The sequence below is a fragment of the Anopheles arabiensis genome, chromosome 2 (genome assembly GCF_016920715.1).
Source record: "Anopheles arabiensis isolate DONGOLA chromosome 2, AaraD3, whole genome shotgun sequence".
Classification (NCBI taxonomy): Eukaryota; Metazoa; Arthropoda; class Insecta; order Diptera; family Culicidae; genus Anopheles; species Anopheles arabiensis.
The window spans coordinates 105,611,794-105,637,313 of record NC_053517.1 but is presented as its reverse complement, the minus strand read 5'-3'; the positions used below and the strand labels follow the sequence as shown (position 1 = coordinate 105,637,313).

Below are 25,520 nucleotides of genomic sequence, written 5' to 3'. Positions count from 1 at the left end.
TTTGACAATAGCTTAGATTGAGAGATTTGGCTCGTCCGAAGCGGGCCCCGGTTGATTGATAATACAATTTGATGGGGTTGTTTGAAAGGCTTTGGAGGCTTAAAATGCGTTTGTGACGATTATAATTTTGCTGCCTTTTTGTGCTTGGATGGATATGCTGGTTGGCTATGTTGTGCTCTTCCATTTATAATGTATAAACATGAAACACTAAAAAGATATGTCCAATGGTTTCCAAAAATATAGACATTAAGTCTAATGTTAACTACAGACTCAACAAACGTGTACCCTTTATTACCAATCAATTTCAGCGAGACTTCGTGGTGTCGTGCTAAGCGTTAGTTGCTTTACAAGACAGGTTGAAGGTTCAATTCCTCGCGCGCGCGCTTAGATTTGAACTTTGTTATTGTTTCCGTCGCTTTATTTCCAAAATACACGAAACGGAAATTATCAAGGACACACGGACACACAACGCTCAAATTGCCATTTTGTGGATGTAGCAGAGAGGTCCCATTGACATTTGTTGAAAAGGTTATGGGGGGGGAGAGCTTCTAAATTAATTTGGATGTAAAAAAAGAAGTGACTCCCCAGCACCCACCACACACACACATAAAACGAAGACTCACTCTCCTTCTCTTTCAGCTTTAATCAGACTTTTACGTGATTCGAATGAAAACGAACGAAACTCTGCTGTATGTGAAGCCAGCAGCAAAGCACCCACAACCCGAGGGATGTGTTTTGTCGGAAGACGATGGGATTCCCCTTCACAGTGTGTGTGTGGTTAGAGCTGACAAGAAAGTCCCCCACCGACAAGTTAAGTAGCGAAAGCATATCAGCATAAAAAATAATCAACTTTGTGTGTGTGTTGTCGTCGTGCCCCAATGCTGCTGCTGCTGTCACGATGATGAAGAAAACATTAGCTAAAAGCGCAATTGAGCAAACGGCATTTATTGTCTCGCCAGGAGAGCGTTCTGTTTATGATTACCCTTCCAGGATGTGTTCTCAGGGCTAACCACCTTCCTGTTAGCACCACTGGAAGACATTTTTGGGAGCCTTTTTTGTTTTGGCTTTGTGCCACACACGATCGTTTGTTGGTGGGATGATCCCAGAAAAGGATCCAAGAACACTTGAAGACACAGTGATGTGTGTGCTGTAGGTAATGATCTCTTTTTTGTTGGGGTTTTTCCTAACTGGGGTCTCTGTTTCTGGCCCGCCCTGCACCGTTGACAGCAATAACGGTGTTAAGTATTTCTCCCACGGCTTCTTTTCGAACTTGTCCACCGGTTGAGATATCCTTTTTAAAGGGCGAGCCGGCCGGAATGTGTTCCAATGTATTACAGCGCTTTGAGTTTGATGTTAATTTCAGCTTCGTGAGCTTTCCAGAGCACACGGGGGGATGGTTAGAGTGCAAGATAAAACAGCCCGCAAACGCTGGGGCTCGACGAAACGAGGAAGATAATGACTTTCGTTTTCACTTTCTTTTTCCTTTTTTTGGGGGGTGTTTCGGTGTGTTTGAATAGGTCAATAAGGGATAGGACAGAGACACGGTGTGCTGATGAACAAGAGGGGGGAAATTGGGAGCTTATGGTAGAAAAGGGTTCCGGGTTTTCGGGGTGGATCCCAATTAAATGGAATGAAAATGTCACCGAGAAGTTTTGCTTTTTTCTTCGCCTTCTCCTGAATCTTCCTCATTCCCCTAACGTGTGGTTGTGTTTTGTTTTCAGCACGAGAAGAAACTTTTTCTCTTCCCAAAATGTCCTTTCCCATTATGGGCTTTTCCATGTGGCAGTATTTTTTCACCTCCTTAGTGGTCCTCATAAAACCGTGTTTTTTATACTATTTTAAGTATGGTAAAGGACGATCTTTATCATGCGTGTGCGCGTGGCTGGTGTGACGGGCATCTTCCCGCTAGATACGGGAAAACAGAGTTTGTTTGCGGAAACGGAATGAAAGGATAATACAAACCCTTTTTGCCGATGACATCCCTGTTCCGATTGCAACCACCCTCTCGGGTCTCAAATTCGGTCAATTTTTTTCAACTCTTTTTGGCCGTGCTCAGGGATCTTTGCTTTGGTAAAAGAATGTGGAAAAATTAATAAGCAGGAACGGAAGAAACAAAAAAGGACAATCTAAGCTCTCAATGTCAGCGGGTAAACTTTGGCATCAACAACAACAACAAGAACAAAAGGCCGAGAGGACAGGCCATGGTTTATGATGTTTCGTTACGCTGCTGCTGCTGCTGCCGCTACGGCGGAAAAGTTGATGATAAATTTGCATTTTCGCCAGTGAGTTAGTTACTACCGGGTTTCACCCAGCTTTGCCCGATACCCTAACCCCAACCACTGCTTTCTTCTTGGATGTGTTTGTGTGTGTGTTTTTTTTGCGCTTGTAACGACCCTTCGGACGACGGGAGTAATTATTCACGAATCTTTCTTTAGTCCAGTTGCTGTGCGGTGGCCTGCCGCTGTTTGTTAAGAAGGTGGATTATTGAGTATGGCAATTGGAAATTAAATTGGCACCAGCTACTAACGACGGTTGCACAGAGAGAGAGAGATGGAGTGATAGCACCGTGGACCGAGCGAACAAGAAAACTGTAAAATGTTGTACAGCATAATTGGGTGTAGATTTCCCAGCGGTCGTTTGAGTAATTTGTTACAGTGCGATATTTTATTACTGCTTCGTCCGTGATTGTGTGATTGTGCGTTCGAGAGAGGGCCGTAGGAAACGCTGGACACTGGACAAATGATGGTATGGTATGGGATGCATTAAATATGATGCAACATCCAGGATGATCAGCCGAGATGGCAAGATTGGTTGGAGTTTATTAAATTTTGAGAAATCAGAATGTGTAATTGATAAAATGTTATTGGAAATAAGAAGAACCAACGATAGAACAGAATAACATGCAACAATCAGTCAGTTGAAAGAGTAGCTTTCTGAAAAAGGAAATACAATAAGGAGTAAACTAATGTAGTAAACTAAACTAAACTAAAGGAATGAAACTGCAATGTTGCTACAACATGTAAATAATCCTTAGAACTTGATAAACACTCAAAGATAATAAAACATTGGAGAAAAGGTTGAAACAAATGAGGGAAAATGAGAATAAGTAGTATTGTTGGACTGGGTAATCGTTGAGGACAAATTCAAAGCGGAAAAGTGGTAGGTTTCAATTTGAAAAAATGAATTGTAAAAAGCATATACAAAGAATAGCCAAGAAACAAATATCAGTAAAAAGATAAATAAAATGGTAACAATTGGAACTCTCTACAAGATACAAAATAGAAGTTTATGTCAAGGATTACTTTTCAAACTAAAAAAAAAAATGGGTATGATTTAGCATGTTTTTTTTGTGTTCGTAAGTTTTCTTCATTTTAGTGCTTTTTTCAATGAAACATCAACTACTAGGCCAATAAAGACTCTACTTCCTGTCGGTGTCGTTGAGTGATGATGAGGAGGGAAAGCCTCGTCAAGTGCACTACACACTCTCACACACACATACTCACGCACTACACACTTCAGGCTTCAGCTTTTCAAACTTGCAATTTCGAGAGACTCGTCTGACCAGTCGCGAGGCGGCCCCTCTCCCAAACCCATCTTGGCTTACTTTTTGCCAGTTAGATCATCATGTTCGCACCGGGGCACAGTTTTATTTTTGCTTCCTTCGCCTCGTTACCAGGAAGTCTCGTTAACCCCTCCCTTCCCCCCGTCGTAACTTACACGCACTTGCGGTTGATTTCACGCATCCAGTTTCTCTTACACTGGGAAGCTAGCTGGGCGGTGTGTGTGTGTTTCGGTCGGTTGAAAATCGAAATTGGTTCACTGCGTCGATTGCGTGCGTGGCGTCGTCGCTACTACTTACTCCAGGGTTACTACTTCTTTTACCATTTTTTCCACCACCACCACCACCACCACCCTCCACGATCAAGTGAAGGAAGAAATCGAATTTAGTAAAAAAAAAACAAAAAAATCAGACAGCAGTTTCATTTTTGTTCGGTTTATTACATTTTATTGCTTTTTGTGTATGTTGTTTGTTCGTTTCGTTTTTCTCGCACCGGTGAAATTGTGCGCAACAGGGGGAAGAGGTGGGTAACACAGTAGCAGCAAAACAAATCCTTTCTTTTGGCGAAGGCAGACTAATCCTCACCCCCTTCCCGACGATCGGCGGCCGGGTCGTCATTTTCCATCGGTTTCATCATCTTTTTAGCAAACAGTTTCCATGCCCCCTAACGCGTTACTGCGAGTAAGAAAGAGAGGGTAGAACCCTACTACCGTCTTAAATATGGGTTGTTCGCTACTTTTGGATAATTTGTTGTGCGCGTTCGCTTTTTTTTCTTTCTTCTTCAGTTGTAAATTCCATTCCAGCAGCTCGCTCGCGCCGCTTGCCTTTCCTGCTCGCTGTAGTGAGGAGGTAGTAAAAGTGAAAATGGTGTCTTTAGGCTGCGCGCCGTCCGACTGTCTTCAGCCGTGTGTGTGTGTGTATTGCACAATAGGCAGGAAGTAAAAGCGTGTGTGCGTGCAGTAAGACAATAGGAGGAAGTGGTGGAGCTTTTCCGTGCGCCATCAGCCGCCGTCTTTGCTTAGTGTGTGGGTCTATTTATTTGCAGGTTGTGTATGTGTCTTGTTGTTCGGTTTGCGCTTGTCTATTGCATTCTGTTACTTTGTGGGTTATTTTTTTTTAAGACGTTTTGTACTGTATCAACCTTTTTTTTCACTTCCTAAGGGCTGTTGAGAGTTTTGCTTCCGGTTTTGCGGCACAGAGGAAGCTGTGGGTTATGCATTTTTAAGGGGTTTGAACTAGTGATGGGTAAAGTTGGCTAAAATCTGGAGTCGACTCCGATCCGACTCCGATAAATTCTAAATCGACTCCGGAGGTACTCCGGGCGACTCCGGACGACTCCGAACGACTTTGGAGGACTCCGAACGACTCCGGACGACTCCAAACGACTCCGGGCGACTCCGGACGACTCCGGACGACTCCGGGCGATTCCGGACGACTCCAAACGACTTTGGAGGACTTCGAACGACTCCGGGCGACTCCGGATGACTCCGACTCCGGGCAACTCCGGACGTCTCCGACTCTGGGTGACTCCGGACGACTCCGAACGACTCCGGATGACTCCGAACGACTCCGAACGACTCCGAACGACTCTGAACGACTTCGACGACTCCGACTCCGAGCGGATCTAGTGGTTCTACTTTGCCGGAGTCGGAATCGGACTAACAATAGTCGGAGTCGGATCGGAGTCGTGGGTACGCTCCATACGGCACATTACTAGTTTGAACCCCTTCTACCAGCGCTTTTCGTCCATTGCCAACGCGTTGTTTTTCTTTAATTTTAAGCCCAAAATCGGAACGAGATAGATTTCTTTTTTACGGAGTGTTTTCTCAACAACAATTGCCTGTGTTGGTCTTCCGGGGGCGTTCTATTGTGTGTGTTTTTGTGTCAAAAAGAGGAGTGGAAGCTTTTCTCATTTATTTTCCTTCGGTTTGATAAATATTTTTCCGATTTGTATTCCATTTTTGTTTTTTTTTTTTTATTATTTTGGTTCGAGTTTTTCCTTTCGACTGCGATCGTTTTGATGGCGGTCGTGTTCAAACATTGTTATTTTATCCATCCGCTATGCTTTGCAGAGAATGAAAAGAACTACTAAAAAGTGAACAGACACAAGTTTGATTGTTGATTGTATTGTTTGTATTGCTTTTTAGTTCAATGTTTCTGTCTGTATGTTGATGCTTATTTCATCTCTATCCTTGGACCTGTTTTCCTATTCCGATGCCCAACCACCGAGCATGAAGAGTCTTTCGGATGTTCCCATGACGTAACCGAAGTATATGGGGCCATTTAAAAAAATGTGGGCGGACAGCTGGAATATAGTTTTAAAAACTATTGTTTCTGTCATCGCCCCCATGGTTAGGTTGTAATCTTCCCTACCATCTCCCCCCCCCCCCCCCGAGCCACCAGGGTAGATGTCATAAAAATGGTCAACTTGGAGAAATGTAACGAAAAGGCCCCACCTCCCTCCTGCTTGCGGCGCTCGTTGTAAAACCGATTACGAGAGAATCGGTGCGGCGGGGGGAGGGTTTTTTCTGCCAGTTTTCTTTCGTGTCTGCACCAGACACTCCCGAGGCCCCGATGTAAGCGAGCGCGGTTGTTGTTTGGGAAAAACTACACCACAAACAAAGCAGCAACAACACAACCACCTTGTTTGAAACGGGGGAACACAAAAAAAAAACACTTACACAACCACCTGGCGGATTGCGCGGCGGGGCTTTTCACCCCTTTCTCCAATCGTTATATGAACTTCCAAATTGCTACTGCTGGCTATTGCATACACACCCATACACACTACGAGCGAAATATATTATTTTGTACGCTTTTTTTGGTTTGGAGAGATACGCCTTGCGGTGAAAAGAAAAGTGCTTTCATTGTGCCACCTATATCAACGAGTACACCTCGGTGCGATTTTCCACCAAGGGGGTTTTGCTGGATCCCAGATGCGGAAGAGAAGTATGCCGCGCATGAGCAGTAAGAGGGGAAGACGTCCTTGTTTCGGACAGACTGAGCAAACGGAGAAGCTAGCGAAAGGAAAGGGGTGCCTGTGTTAGGGTACAGGCAGCGAAAGGGTTTCTTGGCTGCGTGGTTGGCGCGTATGAGTGTGTGTGTGTGTTATGCTGTGGGCACTAATTAGTGTTTCCATCACACCGACAAACGACGACGACGACGGCGATGACGACTACGTGGCTGGCACGTAATCAGGCCATTACCGGTTTCTGAAGCGGATGCACCACACACTTACCCGACCCACACGGTGCATAGTGGTCGCACGATCACTCGCTCCCTCTCGCTCTCTCTCTCTCTATCACTCGCATTGTGGCTGTATTTTCTGCAGCTGCAGCTGTGTGCTGTCAGTGTACATTACACCTGCACCGTTTTATGCGCAAGGAATCTCCGCAATATGGTGGCTGAGAGGTGTTGGGAGTGAACAGTGAAGCGCACGAGAAGAAGGGCAGTTTTGTAACAAAACTCGAGAAGAGTCATAGAAAATGCCAAAGGGAGGAGGAAGAGCGCGGGTCGGGGTTGGTTGGTGTGGAGATACGCGCGTATGCACGAGATGGATTACTAACAGGTTGCTGCTGCAGTGCTGCAGAGTTACTAAAGGTGTAATGCACTTCTAATAGCCTGTGTGCGGTTGGTTTACGGCGAATCTTGGCGTTTTTCTTGTTTTATGGCGCTTTAGTGGCGTTTCTCACATGATATGTTTAGAAGCCATTTAGTCGGGACGGGAAGGGCTTTAAAAAAACATACAATTTAACTCTTTCTATTTAAATTGTAGTACATAGATGCGCGAGGACTCAACGATTGTCTAGGTTTATCCATTTTTTTCTCTACTGTTCTCTTAATCTGTTTCGCTTCTTAAAAGTTCAGCTAAAAGAAACGATTGCACAATGCGGTTTCTCTTTTTTGTCCACCATAAACGACACTCGCTGTGAATGCTAGGGCACCACCATTAATTCCAACGTAAAGATACGGAAAACCACATCATCTTTGCTTGCAGTGCCCCCGCTATCACTGCTGTGGTTTGGTGATGGTTTTCACTCTCTTTGTGGAGCGAGACTTGTACACTTTTGCGTCGATGTGGCATTTCAAGCCGTTTGCTGTGATGGTAGTGTTGTACGATGCGATGTGGCCGATGAGGCGATCATGTTGATGACTGGGAATGTCACGAGTTTGCTGCTTGCGTGGGAGCAATATCTCGGGCTGCTCGGTCTTGCTTTGCTTCATCTTGAAAAACATAAAGAAGTCGTAAAAAAATGCTTTTTCTGTGTTTTGATCAGCGTGATTCCACAGAGTATTTTCGGTGTATTAGCTGTCCGATGAAGCCATCGTGGTTTGAAGTTAATCCTTCCAACTTGAAGCAATGCATAGGGAAATCTTGATTTAACTTTTGTGTAACATCTGGCATGTTACATCGCATAATTTATTTAAAAACAGACGCAAGCCACACAAACGGTCAAGCTTAGCTTTATTCTGGTCAGTTTTCGTCGTATCGTAAACTGTTCGAATAAAAGCGCATTTAGCACATCCCAGTGCAACGTTGAATCTTGCTGCTGGGGATGTATCGACGGACTGACACACGCCAGCCCGTGGTTCAATTCTAATGTAGGCATTCACACAAATTGAGGTACACACTGCGGCAATCTGTTGCACCCTTGGCACTGCAAGTGTTGTGTGGTGCTCCTTTAATGATGTCTCGTTTAGGAATAGAAATATGAAGGATCACCGAACTCTGAAGTGCCGAAGACACGGCACTCTCCAATCCGTACAGAAGAAGAAGACTCCGTGCGCATCTCTGGGGTGCTTATTTGACGATACGGTCACGTTTGCACGTTTCTCCGTATCATCATCATATCCTCCCCTCGCATATACATTTTGCATCCTCAGGTTCTTGCTCGGCACTCACCATCCTCCTAAGCAAGGGGAGAAAACCCCGTCGACTCTCTTGGTGATGATGGTGTGCGTGTGTGCATGTACCCCATCATGTTTTGATTGGATGGCACATAATTAGAGCGTATCATGATGGTCTTTGGATGGTCTCCATTGCCCCCAACCCTCCTTATCCTCCTTCTTTTCGATGCAGATCAGGAGATGAGGTTGTGCATTTTGTGGCTTTTTTAGAACGTTACCGGAATGTGAACGAGCGAACCTGTGATTTGCAATTGAGACGTTTGCAACTACGATATTTCACGTATCTTCAAGTATACTGTTTGTTCAGACAAGATGAGAGAGACAGTTGGCACTTGTTAGAGGAGCATTTACTGTAGATTTCGTCAATTTCTTCGTACCTTTGGGGAAATCCTTCCAATTCTAACTGGAAATTATTCCTCCTCCGAGGGGACTGCCCACTGACCACTTTTCCCGCAAACAAAGGCTACTTTATGACCTTCAATTTCGCTGCGTCCCTAATGCCCTGCCCGGCAACACATTACGCATCAGAGAAAGTGTAATGCTCTGTTCGTAGTTTAGTGGGTCGTTTTATCGGAGAAAAACCATTGCCCGTCCCAACAAAAAACAAAAGAAAGAAAAGGCTAACGATTGCCCTACGTTTTGTCGTCCGTTTACGGTTTGCACCAACGTACGTCGGCAGTGAGGTTCTTGCTCTAACGCTAATTAAATGACCCCAGGAGAGCCTGTCTCTTGGGGGAGGACTGAAGGTGACCGTAAAAGGATCGAACGCCCCGGTAGCATCAAGTTAGGGTCGTCTGGACCGGGACCGGTCAAGTTGCGCTGGTATTAAGTTTGCCATGTCGGCCGTGTCCCTCGTAGCATCGGCAATGACACGGGGTCTCGGCACTTATCATTAGACACTGGAAGCACCGAAACGGTGATAATGACCCGAATAGTTAAATGGCTCTCTTTCTTACTTTCAAAACCGGACAACGATTTGTCCGTTACCGGACAACTTTTGGCTGGAGTGTTTTTTTTGCACATCGACTGTAGTCAATAATGTCTTCGCACTGCCATTCCTAAACGGTCCTGAAATGAAATGAAGAAAAATGCTAAAAGCCAATCATACGAACGAATTCAAACCCTCTAAAACCGTAACGACAAAACGCATCAGAAGCAAATGAGGGGTAAATTGAGGTTGTTTTCCCCCTTTCACAATTTTTGCCCCTTTTTTTGGGGGGAGTTGGCCTCAATTTTCAGTTCATTTCATAGTAAATGCCACTGAAGAGGGTTCCACCAATTTCGCAAACACAGTGCTGATCGTAATATGCTTGTCTTCTACATCTAAGGACAAGGTACGAGTGTCCTTTGAAGGTTATGTCTCGATTTCAAAGTCCCTCCGGAGGTTCTTTCACTGTTATCAGCAAGGGATGGCTTACCCACATGTGAATTTGGAGAACAAAACGATAAAAAAAAACAAAATAAAGGATATTTTCTTTACCCTTCAACATGCTTGCATGCTCGCTACGCTTGCATGTAGTGTTCTTCATTTACCAACAAATTTAAGAAGGTTTGATTTGGTCCTGCACAAGACCCTTTTTTGCTGTTGTTGTTTGGTTTGGTTTTACCGGCCCCAGTAGCCGTCAAATGTCACCCAACCACCGCCGCCTTATGATGATGAAAATATTTGAGGTTTTGCGAACCGTGCCCCTGCCTTTGGTGTTGTCACAGCCTCTGGAATATTATCCCGAGGAGCAGAAAATTCAATTTCGTCCGTAACGCGATTTGCCGTGCCATGAGTGTGGCATGAGAAAATGAGCCGAACGGCGAAGGTGTTATTGCAATACGACATTATTAGATATGTATGTGTGTGTGTTTGCTTCAGGTCGGCAAGAAGCTGTGGGGCCTGGTTTACATGCATGGTACCAAAAACATGATGGGATACCAGGGGACCTTTCTTGCCGCTGCTGCGCACCAATGAACTGTAATCGAAAGTCCTGAGCGAGACCCCGGGATATCGACCATCATCGGCTTTTCGACTTTTACAAGATCAAACTTTTCCTCCCGCTGGTGGTGCTGTGCGGGCTTTATCGTGTTGCATTTTCCCTTCCTTTGTGTTTCTGCGTTGACTTTGCTTTGTTTGTGGGTTGTGGGTTTGCCTTTGTTGGAATGGAATCTAACCAACAAGCAAGCACAGAACAACAAACAAAAAATCCCTAAAAATTGTAACATTTGTGAGGTGGGGATGTATTTCATTGTTTGTCTGAAAATCCGAGAACGGCAGAGTGAGTTTGGACGTGTGTAAGCCTTCCGGAAGCAGCTCGTGTGTGGCTGTGTGCACTACATAATTCGCCTGTCGGCACTGATCCGTGTGCAGCATGGCGTGCGGGTAGTGGAATCGTGTGGAAAATCTTTTTGGCCACGCGATCAGTTTCCCTTTTACTCTACAACAAACCTGGTTGTGTAAACCTTGTTCGTTGTTGGCGGTGGCTGGATTACGTGACACGAATACACACCGAAAGCAAGCAAGCACCAAATCAAAATGGGGTCAAAAAAGTACGGAGACCAGGAGGGGGTTTCTGTTACGACATTTCGAATTCGGAAACGAAACACCGTAGAAGAAAAACGGTTCCATCAGTTAGTAAAGTGAAAATGACTTCCTTCCTTCCGTGTATGTGTGTCGTTCGACAATGTGCTGCACGCACAGGTGTGGAAAAAACAAAAGCATGTCGGAAAAATGGTCCGCAACTAAATCATCCCTTTATTGGAGATACGTTGGGTTTTCCACAATCCGTTTTGTGCTGGGTAGATGTGCAAAAAGTGTAATAAAATGGTGTAAAAAAACTTTTTTTTTCTGCGACAAACGGACGAGTCCGTTACAGAATCAGTTTGAGAGGTTGGGCGAGAGGATTACTATGAATGTTTTAAATTAGTTCGCGGAACTGCCGGTCTTTCTGAAGCTCAGTGAGTTTTCCAAGATTGTGCTGATTGTATTACTTGAGAATTTGAAGAAGAAATGGCATTCTGTTTCGGAAATTGCACCAAGAAGCTTGGCTTGAATAATTAAATCCATTTTGTTGTAAATCAGTGCTGAGTTTTGTCTTGTTTTGCTTACTTTTGACAGTTACAACAACGCGGCATCGCCACAAAAACCGCAGCACCGTCTCACGATCGAAACCACCACCAAGGAAGACTGGCGGCGACGTGTGCGCGCCTGTCCATAACGTTTCGTTCGCTTTATTTGCTCAAATCAAACTCTTTCACACTGTGGCGGATGTAGAGTTTAAAGTTTTTGATGGAGATTAAATTTTCTCCCCCCTCTTCTTCCGTCCGTTAGTTTTCCAATTTCACAAAGCACAGCTTCTGTACGCCGCCAGCCAACCAGCGGGCAACGTTTTCAAGAAGGGTTTTGTCGTGGGATATTGCGTTCGATTGCGTTAGCAAAAATCTCGGTCTCCTTTGTGAAAGACCGGAACGGCGCGACGGGGCTGCGGGGTTAAGTCCGGGTGTAATTGTAATTTTGTCCGCCGCTTTTGTTCGCCGCTTTGCTTCAGCTCGCTCGGAAGCACCTTTTGCGGTGCGAGAATGCTGCTGTATTGTTGGCGTCCGCGCGGTTTTCGGGTGAAAGCGAAAGCTCTCCTGGGCGGTGTTACAAGGGGTACAACACTTACCTTTAGCTCTTAGCTAGTTTGCCTCATTTTCAATGCATGAAGAAAGTACGAGGAGTGGTTTAGTAAGCGCGGGATGTGGAGAGAGACAAATCCACCCGCGAGCACCTTGAGATGGCGGAGCAGGATGGAGGGCATAAAAATAAACCATAAGAAACAATGGTTCATCAAGCTGCTAAATAACGATAAAACTTTAACCGACCGGAAGGCGCGTGCTGCTGTGTGGCGCTTCAATCAGGCATCATCGGCTTAGCGCGAAGAAGGAGCAAACGATTCCAACCCAACCCACCTTTTGCTCCCGTACAAAACGTGGGGCAGGAGGGATTGGGGATGGGAAGCGAGAGCTTTCCGTCCATTTTGGGAGAGGAAGCGCAGGATAGCGCAAGATAGACAAGTTTGGTTTGCCTGTGGCTTTCGTGCTGTCGCGTTGCGGAAGGAGGATGTTTTGCACATACCGTGTTTTACTTGTACGAAGGGCTGGCCTGTGTGTGTGTGTGTGTGTGTGTGTGTGTGTGTGTGTGTGTGTGTGTGTGTGTGTGTGTGTGTGTGTGTGTGTGTGTGTGTGTGTGTGTGTGTGTGTGTGTGTGTGTGTGTGTGTGTGTGTGTGTGTGTGTGTGTGTGTGTGTGTGTGTGTGTGTGTGTGTGTGTGTGTGTGTGTGTGTGTGTGTGTGTGTGTGTGTGTGTGTGTGTGTGTGTGTGTGTGTGTGTGTGTGTGTGTGTGTGTGTGTGTGTGTGTGTGTGTGTGTGTGTGTGTGTGTGGCTTGGGGGGAGAAGTAGTGGAAAGACGACGATGGACGGGAGTGTACGCAAACACTTCCACTGCTTGAGATTTTCGTTTGAGGCGCTGGTTGGTGGGAAGTGTGATGATGGCGCAGGGAAAGGGAAAACCGCATCAACGTCAACCGTCTTTTGCCATCGTGGTGGTGGTGGAGAGCTGCTGGCAGAACCGACCACAAGATTCTCGAGAAAGACGCTTGCAAAACCGAACCTCTACTCTCAAGGGAGGCAATGGCCGATGGTTCACACGATAGGGTAAGGATGGAATTGAAATTGGTTACATCCTACCAGCATCATCCTGCCCAGTCTTGGTGCGCGGGCGCGCTCCTGCTCCATCAAGCAAGCATCAGCAACTGTGCTTCATTTCACCGCACGTTAACCTTCGAGGGCACAGTAGTGTGCAAGTGCAATTGGTGCAATGATGGTTGTAATATTGTAGTTTGGTTGCAAAAGCTTGGGGTTTTATTACCTTCCTTTATGAAGTGATATTTTCTCAATTTTAGGAGAACTTCGCCTATTTTCTTTACCAACAGGACGTATTCTGATCAATACTGAATAATGAGTTGATGTCATTAAGAACAAACATTAATCATTATTAGAGTTGTATTTTAACCAGGAATTAGAGCTTTATCAAAGTCCATCGAGAAACATGTCCTTAGTCGTGGGTCCTAAGACCTAACCTGAAGTAATCCTACACATAAAGAAACGGAGCTATTATCCCTTCCTACATCAGTTTTTCCTTTAAAAGGATATGTTTAAATTCGTACCTTAAAAACAAGACTTACATTAAGAGGATGACTAGAATTGGGATCCGTATAAAATACAAAAGATATTTGGGAGCTAAGCTTGAAATGTTTGATGAACATTATTCAATATTGTAATGACTTGGGTTTCATTTTACCGCTTTAAATGATCTTAATGGCTTAGTTATGTTTGTTCTCAGTCAATTCCACTTTACAGTTATCGTATCCTGGAGCATTCTCGACTCAGGTTGCAATCCAATCTTCCAGAGAATCCAAGATCCAATCAAATCCCAAGAGATATTTTCCAGCTGTGATTGAGATCTGAAGTCATTACGTTGGAAGGGAATTGCTCTGGAATGCTTTGGAGAAAACTGTTCCGCTACTATTTAGCAGCTAAACGATAATTCCCCTTTAAGGGTTCATGTCATTTGACTTCTACCTTCTACACCGATACCATCAAGTACGGTTACGCTAAAATGGGCATTTCGGGCCTTGGTGTGGAGATAGTTTGGCGTTAGCGTTGATCGTTCTTCACCGTTCATTTGCTCGCTGTTCTTGCCTTTTCTCATCCTTCCTTTCCACAACCCGCTGTGTTCGGTTGTTTGGTGTTGGAAAATGTTATTATTCGAGATGTCTTGGGAAATCGTAACGTTCCGACAGGTTTGTGGCTGTCGGAACTGCGTGATGGAGGAGGGGTTGCCTTCCGCGGCGTTGTTAGTAATTTCGGTTGTTACGTACACTTGTGTCCTCTTTACGCACGATCTAATCGAAATTGGCAGTGAAGTGGTTTCTACCTTAACGCTCGGAATTATTCATACACAAACACACAAACACAGATACGCTTGAACACGCACAGACAACTAATCCTCGCCCAAAACAGCAAAGAAGGTGGCTCCGACGGGGCTCGTTAACGAAAGTGTCTCGAAGCCGAAATTTTGAGGTGAAAGTTTTGTGTCTCTCGGACCCTTTCCCCTACCAAACGGGCGTCAGTCACGCTGCTACCATCTTGCTTCTTCCCTCAACTTTGTCTGCCAAAATGAAGGGAAAAAAACATGCGGACAAGAAATTCCGGACTGTATCTAATTTGTTTCTTTCCTTCACTGTTTTTGGTCTCATTTTTTGCCTTGTTGCACCCCTCAGCCGGAAGTACCTCTCCTCCCCTCCGTGGCCGCGGGAAGATCCAGTAAACTGTGGAGAGAGGCAGCGTGGAAATAATTGAGCGAAAAGCGGCCGTAAACGAATTGTGGCGGGCGGAAGGAAGCAATGGCTATGATGATGGTCATGTTAAGAGAGAGAGAGAGAGAATGAGAAAGGGAAGGAAAAAGTTTGGAATTTGTTTGAGCTTTCCCGGCGTCGTGCTGCCGGACCCCTTTGCCCCGTTGAATGCAGAAAAGAATGAAACGACGAAGGAAGCCACCGGCGTGTGTTCGTTAGGTTACACTCTCCCGGTTCACATTGTTCCGCGAGCAGCGCCGAGTCAGACTTTCATTAGAGGTAAAAGCATACAGCAGTTTATTTTGGCATTGGGGGGTTGGTTAGAGTCTGGGTGTTTCAGGGAGGGGATGCGGTAAAATATTACAAAAGGTTAACCATAGTCCCCGAGGAGGTCTTGGAAAATTGAGAAGGAAAGGAAACACAGCTTCCTCCAAAAAAAAAGGAGAACATTATGTTGTAATAGTTGAACATTGTAAGGATAAAAGTTCCGATTTCCGGCTTCCGCCGATCGCTTGCTTTTATCCTCCCCCTGGGGAGGATGGGTTTTGCCATTGTTCGGCGTTTGTGTAAGGCCTTGGGAGGGAGAGCAAAACAAACGTATTTGTATCGTAAAATGTGTTGCACGACGGTGCCGTGTGCCGCACGATGGAACAGAAAAGCTTTATGAAGTAACCGGAACAGTGTGTGCCGTTTGCTCGGTTTATCATTTTGTTAAAGGAAAGTTGTGTTTTATTAAAATAGTAGCTGTACTACAAACGTTCAACTCTATCTTTATCGTGCACAAGATGAAATACAATCTTCCTGGTAAGGCGTCGCTGCCTTGTTCGGGGTCTGGCAGTACCCCGTTTACCATTCCAATATGTTCCCCCCGATTGCAAGCTTTTTTCCGGTTTTCCATCCAGCGAAGCATCTGCATAAGCTGCCGCGCTCGTTCACAAGATCAGCAGCGCCCTAATAGGTCTGGTGGCTGGTGCTTTTGCCACATTATCTGTGGCATTTGTGGCATTTGGCGCTGCGTACGCTGCGACACGGTGTTGGCGACGGACGCTATTGCCTGCCTGCACAAGAAGTTATGAATAATAACTACAACAGATCGTGCAGCGCGCGTGAGATGCTATTCCGTTGCCTGGTATGCTTGTAGGAAGAATAGAAGGTAGTCGTGGTGGGAGCAGGGGCGCATATTATCGTTGGCTCGGCTTCCGAGTGAATATTCCGCGTGATAGGTGTGTGGGAAGCCATGTTTGGCGTGAAAGGGAAGCTGTGTACGAAGAGACGTGCCCGTGTGCCGCTGTGTCGGTGTCCGCGTGTGGTTTGGTGCGTCGTTCGGCATGCTTCCGTTGGGCTAAAACTTTAATGGAAAACTGCCAACCTAGCAGACCTCCCCCACCCCAACCCACCAGTTTAGCCGTGGCTGCCCGGTTGTGTATGAAGTGAACTTTTTTGGAAGGAAGGCGGTAGAGCAAGCGGAAATTGAAGCGTGATTGCAAAAGGGGGAAAGAAAGTTTCATTACTAACAGTGAGTAGCGTATGTGTAAGTGGGATTTTATGTTAAGATTTTTGGAAAAATTCTAATTTTTATGAATATTGACTAGACATTTTCCAATTACTTACTGATACTAACATACAAACCAAAGAGAAATATTCGTTAGGTTAGTAGTAGTAGTAAAATAGATGTAAGAACAAGCTAATAGCAGAGTAATTGTTCAACATTTGCTGACGTTGTTATAACATCTGACTACGTCTGACGCAACCTTGGCCTTGTATTAAGTGCTTGTTGTATTTTTTAATTCGATTGACCTATCTGTAGCAAGGACCAAACTGTCAGCTTACGTGGAGTAATATACAGTGTAAAGCTCCAAATCTCAAAAGTATTGGGGAGTTGGTACAGTAAGTCGCAAGTAGATTTTAAAAAGCCGATAGCTGGTAACCCTTTAGTTTATCTATGATTGTTGACAGTTTCTCTCATATTTTTCAAAACTTTTAACGATATATGAACAATTGGAAACGATGGAAAAGTATCAGTTCTTGATAATGCTGTTATTCAGGCAAAAATACCTTTGTTGTACCCAAAAGAAAAGACATGAAATTGTGCTTTGAACAAATCTTCGCTTGACAGAATTTTGTGGTTTGACCTCACCCCCAAAATTACACCCAGCACTGTGTTATTCAATTTGCTTCCTCTAACAACAATTGAATGTACCGGCCCCGGTGGTAGTTGGAAGATTTTCGGCAAAAAGGGTTGTCCTGGGAGCGGAACCGACTGCACATAAACTCACGCGTTTGCCATTCTTATCCACCCGCGTGGTTCCACGGCTTCCCACCACCGGATCCGGAAGTGGCTCGGTGTGGTTCGTTCGGCTCGCTTTGCCAGTCTACAGCCTCCCAAGGGAAGCTACAGAAGCGCCTCAAGCCACAAGCAGCAGCAGCAGCAGCAGCAACGGCAGACCAGCGAGCCAAGTGAGATAGGCAAAGGAAAGGCTCTTAATTGTGCGGAAAATTGGGTTCATTGAAAATGAAGCTTTTGCACCATCGGCTTCGGATCCCCGCGCTCGTCTTGCAGCCGGCAGCCTCCCGTTCTGCCGCCTTGCTTTGGCGCACGCGTCCTCTCTATCTTTGCGTCACGTTCTGCATGCGTTTTCACTCTCGGGACTGGGTGGTGGTGGTGGTGGTGATGGCTAGCTGGGTAGTGGTGCATCGTGTACCCGGGAGGACCAACTTTTCCCACCCCATATCTCGCACGGATGCAAGGGTTTGAGCGCGTGAAGTGTGAAGGCGCGTGCGATATCGCATGAAGCGGCAAGTACGCGCCTTCGTTGTTCGGAGAACCAGCGGGGAGATACACAAATTGGGGCCTGCTGCTGCTGCTGCTGCTGCTGCTGCTAACCGACAATGGCACTCTTTGGCTGATCGTTTCGGGCCATAGGGCAGGAAGGAAAAAGTTTGCATACGTGGCGAACAGCTGGGACCGAAGGCTGGTGGTGGAGGGAAAGAGAGAGAGAGAGAAACACAGAGAGTATTGATACACACGGAAAGCGGGGGAATTCTTGTGGGAAATGGCAGGAAGAGGCAACAGGGAAGGTGCATAATTGCCATATAAAGTTTTCCGATCGCAGGATTTCGCTTTGTTTGCGTTTGCTTGGTGTCGTGGGAAGTGTGTGGCGTGTGAAATTACAGCCTGCTTCAGGGGTTTACTCGTTTGGTTAGCAAAACTTTTTATCTTTAATTAGTTCGCTGCTGGATTCTTTGTTTTCGTTCGGTTCTTTGGTGATTTATGTCTTTGAGATGTACTAAAAAGGAATATAGCTGATAGCAGGAATTGAGCAAAATTAACTACCATTTAGGTATTTTTGTTTATTATGAACAGTATTCAAATGTTGGGTTGTTCGGTAGTTTTAGCTGTTTTGTTTGGTGAGTCTTTGTGCACTTCTTTGTGTTCTGAATGTCAAGTGTAGGGCATATTAACAGAACTGATTATTCTGGAATCATTGCACTAGACCCGGATGGGTTGTGACGCCAAAGACTAGACTTATTTACGTGTTCAGTATCCATTCTCAATCAGTTTCAATAGGCCACAGACAGATGGTATTTAGAACTCAAAATGTCCAAGATGTCTCTGTAACTTTGTACAGTACTCTGTTTGTACTACGCTGATCGACGTCCTTTTCACGCTATAACTCGTTAAAGTTACCTGAAAGTGCATTAGCGCCTCAGAATGCTGTCAGATATGTCTATAAAGCCGATAAAATTACCTCGGAAAATATCATTTTTCAGTTATGAATCATCCATTGGTAACTATCGGCTGTCACTCGCATTGCTGGAGGTTGCCACAATATCCATCCTTAAAACAGTTTTGCATTGTATAATCCAATGTATTTTTTTCTCTTCTCAAACTAGTCTCAATAAACTTCTCCCTTGAAAAGTTTGCGACATTGACACACTTCCAGAGGTATTATTTAATTTTCACAAATATACTCCATTTGACGGGTGGCAAATTCGGTGCAAACCACCAAGTTGGGCAACCAACAAAATGATTCCGTCAATTCAGAAACCAAACTACGCGGGACTGGAATCCAAAACCGGAATACTGATTGTTATTTTTCATACGGGGCCAGTTCTAGCTATGGAGAGTGCCATGGAAAGGATGGTAATAGTGGTAAGCGTGGTGGTAGCAACAACAAACAAACAAAAAATCATTACCAACCTCTACCAAATGTTGTCGCGACAACACTCCTTATATCACCCACTCACCCAAGGCAAGAGCCGCGCAGGCAATCGATTTCTTCTGACAGGGTACGAGACAACAATGTTGCACTATACGTGTCTACCGTCGGCCCACCACACTGCCCTCTTTACCCTCCTTATTTGCTATACTAAAAGAAGAAGAAAACGAAGAAATAGTACGTTCAGGGTCTAACCGGGTCATGGCGTGTCCAACGTGGGATCCATACTATTTGTTATTTCTCTCGTTCTCAGTGTTGGTATTTTTCTTTTTAGGTTTATTTCTTTCCAACGTTTGTATATCCTTCAGTTTTGTGTCACTGTTGGCTGCGTTGGCTTTCGTTGCCTAGCGTTGGTCGGTGTTCCTTGTAAAAGGAAAGCGGGTGGGGCTGGTGTTAATTTTTGTTTTAATCGCATCGCTTGCCCATGTTCCTGGCAGTGGATGGAGCTACTTAAGGGATTTTGGTTTTAAAAGGCTCGCGTTCTGTGACTGTATCTTTGCGTCTTTAAATCGGGCGGGGGAAAGGGGGATGGGGGTCGTCGAGGCTTATCTAATTATCTTCTTATTTCTTAATGCTGGTTTCGTGGTGAAAACCCCTTGGCAAAAGCACCATTTACAGTTTGCTGTAGTACATTCGCCGAATGAGATTAGGGATAGTAGAGAGAACGAACGAACGAGGGAGTGTTTCAGTTCCTAAGCATGGTACTAGGATGATGTTTGTAATCTTTTAATCTGTGGAATTGTGGAATTATATTTATTTTTAATATTTTGAACAGAAAACATAGTTAAGGAAACAATTCTTGTTTTAAAAATCAAATGTCCTTTTATGTATGGCCAAAAGAAACAATCATCAAAGCCTTGATTAAACACAATAAGAGAGACACTGATCAAATACAGTTTGGCCTTATTTATTCTGATTGTTATTATTCCCCCGTTGCATGTGGTGTACAGCATCCTCAATTATACTTTCTGTTCTGATATTTATTTTAATACGATCGTGCACACACATTCAAAGAAGAAGCAAAATAAAAAAATCAAATCCTGGCATACTCCTATATACTGTTTCAGAAAAAAAGCCTTTGTTCAACCAACACAAAATGTGTGTCACTGTCGAGGAAAGAGGTGCATCGTGTGTGTGTACGTGTGCTGTGGCCCTTTGTATCCGGGTCGATAGGTTGTTGATAATTGCAATTCCTTTCTGCATCGTTCTCTCAACCTGTGCCAATGGGTTTTTTGCCAATGCCAGTGGGACGAGTGCAATTTACAATTTCGATCCAAATCCACAGCACTTTGATCGGGAATGGTTGTTGGAATGTTTTCAAAATCACATACATGTTCGGCATTATTTTTTGTATGTTTTATTTACCGGATTATTATCGGCATAGATATGTTGTCTGCCTTTGTTTGTGCCTCAGCTCACACCGTGCAAATCCCCCATATATATCGTCCTCCCGGAAGTTTGGGGCTGCTGGGCTGGGTGATGATAGCTCGGCGGGCATGGTTGGAGATTAGCTCGACAAATTCGATTATATTGCGGAAGGGATTGTCAAAGCCGTCTGCCGACATTAGAGGGATGATTGTCCGAAAATAAGCTTTCCAGCCCCTGCCGTGTACGAAAAAAAAAAAACAAAAACAAAACGAAAGCGAACGGTTGGACCCCCCAAAAAAACGAGACGGCGCTTACGAAAGCGAGAAAAAGGGCTTCCTCTCTAATTCGGTGCACACGAGTGGGCCATCGCCCATCGCCCCGTCTTTTCTTGCTCCACTCTCCCTTGGGGGAATAGACCCGCCAATCAAGCCCGCTAGAAAGCGAATCGAGAGTGAAAATGAAATGCCTAGATGGCGGCGATGACGATGATGATGATGATGATAAAAACGATGTTGATGTTGATGAGAGATGAGTGGAGCTGTGTCGTGCGGGTGTGATGCGCTAAGATTATATATGGAACTGAGGAAGACATTCCACTTCTCGGGCCTTTCGCAACGAGCGAACAGCGATGGCTTTTTAAAGCTTTTTTGATTGAACCGGCAATGGATGGACTGGTGCTGCGTTGGCTGGTCCGTCCGTTGGATGTTGTGCTTTCGTTGGACGTTGGATAGCGTCATGAGTGCAAAAAACACGGTTTGCCACGCGTCGTTTGACAAAATTTGTGGCGCGTTTATCTGTGAGGACGATTGAAATGTTTCTGAAAGAGCTGCAAGAATGTTTCATTATTTAATTTGTAAATGTTTGAATTGATAATGGCTCTAGTTAGGTGTTGTTGCTTATGCGTTCGCCTTTTTGAGATTTATTAAAAGATCAGACTAAGAATTATGAAGCTGATTCTCGTGTGTAATTCTTACAATTTTGACAGAGTGCATTAAATTCTTTCCATCATCTACTCTTAATCTTAAGCTACTGATTAAGCCACCAAACATGAAGAATTTTAGACAAACAGTTTTCATAAACTAAATCATCAAATATTCTAAATTAAGCAATTGCCTTATAATCAAACCTTAGACAAAGATATTGCTGTCTTTAATACAAAAATAGTTTAAATGTAGATAAACTGTAGCTTCAACCACTGCCTTTTCTCTATAATATGTGCCAACACACATGTGCAATGTGTTGTAAAACGCGCACGACTCCCTCGCAGGCACTTATCATTCCACGCGGTGATCATTCTTCCGTGCCCCATCAGCTCAATGTCAACGTCAAACCGGAGGCGCTGCACAAACACACACACACGGTACATGTATACCACCCCTCCACCTTATGTGTCGCAGGAAATGGGCATCATAAAGTTCACCCACAAAAACCAACTCCCCAAAAAACCTCCTATCTGTCCGGAACGTACGAATCATCCTCTCACTCACGTCGGAATGCCGTACGCAGGCCCATTTTTGCCCATTTCTGTCAAACTCTGGTCGATCGTGTGGGCATGTGTCTGTAGTGTGAAGTTTTGGACAACGAGAGCACGGGTGCGTACACACGATTGGGTTGGTATTACAAAAAAAAAAAAACAAAAAAAACGGAACTTTCCAAGCATAAATTTGCCCAATGCCGCCGCCGCCGTGGGTGCTTTCTCCTTTTTGGATTAGTTCGAAGCTGGGAAGCTCGAAGCTCTTTTTTTTTGTTAAAGCCTAGATGACGGTGTGTCTACAGAGCGCGACATTCATATCCGGCTCGGTACGACCTTCCCAACGACCTTGCCTTGCCTTGTTCGTTATTAGTATGCGTCCGTTGCACTACGATCGAAATGGAAACGACGGGTGCATCTGGTTTAGTGATTTGTGAGAGGACCGAGCAAAAAACCAAAAATGTGCATGAAAGCGCAAGTAGCAAAGGTAAAAACGATGGATCGACGGGTCTGTATGGGGACTGTTTGAGTGGTTTGAAATTAGATGAAACGATTTCCTGTTTTCCCCAGACCTGTGTGGTACTTTCTCGGTCTAGCTCTCGGGGATCTATTAATCATGCGCTCGCGCGTAGCTATCTATTCGGCTTTTAATTCTTCCCCTTTTTTCCATTCATTTCCATTCACTGGCGATGCAAACCAAGATATTTGCCTTCCATTTTGTTTCTTCTTCTTCTTCTTTTGCTTACACTACTTTCCCCTTCTTCCGTTTCGTTCACAGAATGCCAATACAGGCGCCCCAATGGACAGAGTTTCTCAGCTGTCCCGTTTGCTGCAACGAGTTTGCAGCGAATCTACGCCCACCGATCAGTCTAGGATGCGGCCACACGATCTGCCGCACCTGTCTCGCCACACTCCACCACAGGCAGTGCCCGTTCGATCAGGTATGTACTGTGTCTATATTCTAAGCTGACGTGTAAGAAATTTAAAATGGTTACCAATTTAGTATGAATTTTAAGAGGATTTTTAAAGAAGAATTGAGCCTCGGTGCAGACTTACCGTATGTTGAAAACATCTATCAAATGATACGCTTTACATGGTGCTAAGTAAAGAATGAGGCTGAGTTGTAATATAAAACAAACACGCTCCAAATTTACTTCCTTCCTAAAAGCTTCGAATGAAACCATTACGGCGAATCTTTAAATAGCTTCCATCAATACAAATTTGCTTCCCGTTTCACTTTATAATCTAAACGTACTGAAGTGATGAAAAAAAAACATGATGAAGTGCAAAAAAATGACAAACGTTTTACGATTGAGAAGCAAAAACAGATCAAAAACACACGCACACATCAACACACAGCCAGCATTGGTTCCTTCCACCCGCTCCGGAACACCCCGAATGTGAATAACTCACGTGGAAAAAGTAATCAAATAACGACAAGTCAAGGTTGAAGCACAAAGTAAAACAAATCAACTTGCTTGTTGCAAAGTCAAGCCGCCGTGAAGCGACGACGACAATAACGACGAGCAGGACGAGGCAAGAATCCCCATAGCAAGGAGCAATAAAACTTTATCATCTTCTCCATCCTGAAAGGGACTGCCACATGCGGCAAAAGCTCGTGTATGTGTGTGTGTGCGTTTGATCACAGACCTGTGACACGGTGCGTCCTGGCACGATGCACGTGGCTCGGGAATGGTCGGTGGAAGCGTCTGCTGCGTGATGTCATTCAATATTAAAGTTATGACTCTGCTGCCGTGCCTGATTCCGGATGGCACGGAGAAGCACCCACCGGTTCGGACCCCATGGGGGGAGAGGCCTCTCGGCAAAGAGCACGCAGAGGGATTTAGAACATTAGCTTTTTCCGCACCGTACCTTTGCATGGTTTGCGCTTTTCCCGGGTGTTCCGGGCGTGTGTATTTCGGGACGATCCTTTTTTTCTCGTGCCGTAGCGATCTTCCGCCTGCTAGTTAAAGATTTTATTTGATACGAATGTAAAGAAGGTGGCAAAAGGGTTCATATGCTGGTGATTTTGGAATTTTATTTATTTCCACCAGTTCGTTTCCGTTCCTTTTTGTTGTGTGTGTGGTGGTATAAGTGTGGTGTTTGGTTGCTTCTGGGTTGCGTCGGGTTGCAAGGGTTTTCGGTGCGAACGAACACATATCTATATCGAGAACTTCTTTATGCGAGATCCTTTGACTTTCTTGCTTCACCGGTTGTTTGGGAGAATCAGAAATGTGGAAAGCATCAGTGTTTGGGAATCGGGGCTCTAAATCCTTGCCTGTATCTATTGGCAAGCGTTATCGGCAGACGGATGTATAAAGGATATGAAGAGCTAAAGGTTTGCACCTTTTTTGCGGATGTTCAAATGGAAAGTTAGCACATCGTTCCCGTGCGATGAGATGAATATTGAAGTTGGATCTTTGAAAGCACGTGTGATTGCTTTTTATCCTATAGTGTGCTTAAAAAAGCTGAAGAAAGAGAACTAAACTTTGTATTTGTTCTTGATATGAATTGATATTCATTAATATTCACTGTTATTCATATATATAGATATGAACGTTTAGGTAACGAAATGAGGAACTTGTTGATTAAAATGGACAATAAACACACTTCACGAATGAAGGATGCATAGCGCCGTGTTAAGCGCTTGGTCTTTGGCAAAGCAGGTTGTACGTTCAAATCCAACGTAATCTGCGGGGACGACTCAAGTCAAAAGCAACTTTTACGGTATAATTTCCTTATTGTATGAAGAATGATTTCATCACATTTGGTGTAACAAATCACACATCACGTTATATAATAAATCGAAGTTTTTTCCTATTTGAAAGTGTGTAAAAAAGCCAATAAAAATACAAAATTTGTTCTCTATATCAGGACGTACCTCTGCTGCTTACTGTTTTTCTACATGAAACCAAATCCAAAAAAAAAGACCATAACCGAACTGAGTTGCAGGGAGAAGAGAGATACCATGGGAAATGTTCCAAAAAATAAAAGGCTTCTCTCTTCTACCCTGCTTTCCTGGACCCCACCCTGTATACGGCCGCGCCGTGTAAGCTCCCTAGCACTTCCCACCTTCCCAAACGTGTGTTGTTCTACGTGGCTTCAAAAAATTTCCTCTCTCTAATCTGATTTACAAACATCCGCCACAAAACAACCGACAACCGACCGTTCCCGCGGACTGTGTCTCGTGACACGGCGTCGTTTTCTCTCCCATGCAACCCCCACCCCCCTCTGACAGTGGTCTCCTTTATCGTGTACTCTATGTGCCGACCTGGGGCGAGCTTTTCCCCTTCCCCTTCCACTGGTTCTCTCCCAACCATTGAAGCAGTTGAAAATGAAATTTGTATAAACCCGTCAATAGTATCCCCCGGTTAGTGTGTACACTGGGTGGCAGTGAACACACACACACATAGCTTAGAGAGAGAAAAATAGAAACAAAAATACAACAAAAATGTACAGCCCCCGGAATGGTGGAATATCCAGCACCAGGAATGGTACTAACTGCCGCTCGAAATTCGGCCTCAAGGCGAAGGTATTAAATTTTGATACCTTTTGCGTTGCGCTTCCTTTTTTTTGGTTTGGGTCTTGTGTGTGTGTGTGTATGTGAAGTTC

The 25,520-nt window shown here is 44.7% G+C and overlaps 1 protein-coding gene across 7 annotated transcripts in view; it reads left to right on the top strand.

Moving 5' to 3' along the window:
• The window catches only part of LOC120895682 (hornerin), a 46,271-nt gene that overhangs the window by 6,306 nt on the left and 14,445 nt on the right, over nt 1-25,520 (top strand). For all 7 annotated transcript variants that reach the window (XM_040299234.1, XM_040299235.1, XM_040299232.1 and 4 more), the window contains exon 3: nt 22,687-22,849. In XM_040299234.1, the coding sequence (XP_040155168.1) occupies nt 22,688-22,849 (162 nt within the window). In that variant the 5' untranslated portion in view covers nt 22,687. The remainder of the gene's footprint in view (nt 1-22,686; nt 22,850-25,520) is intronic.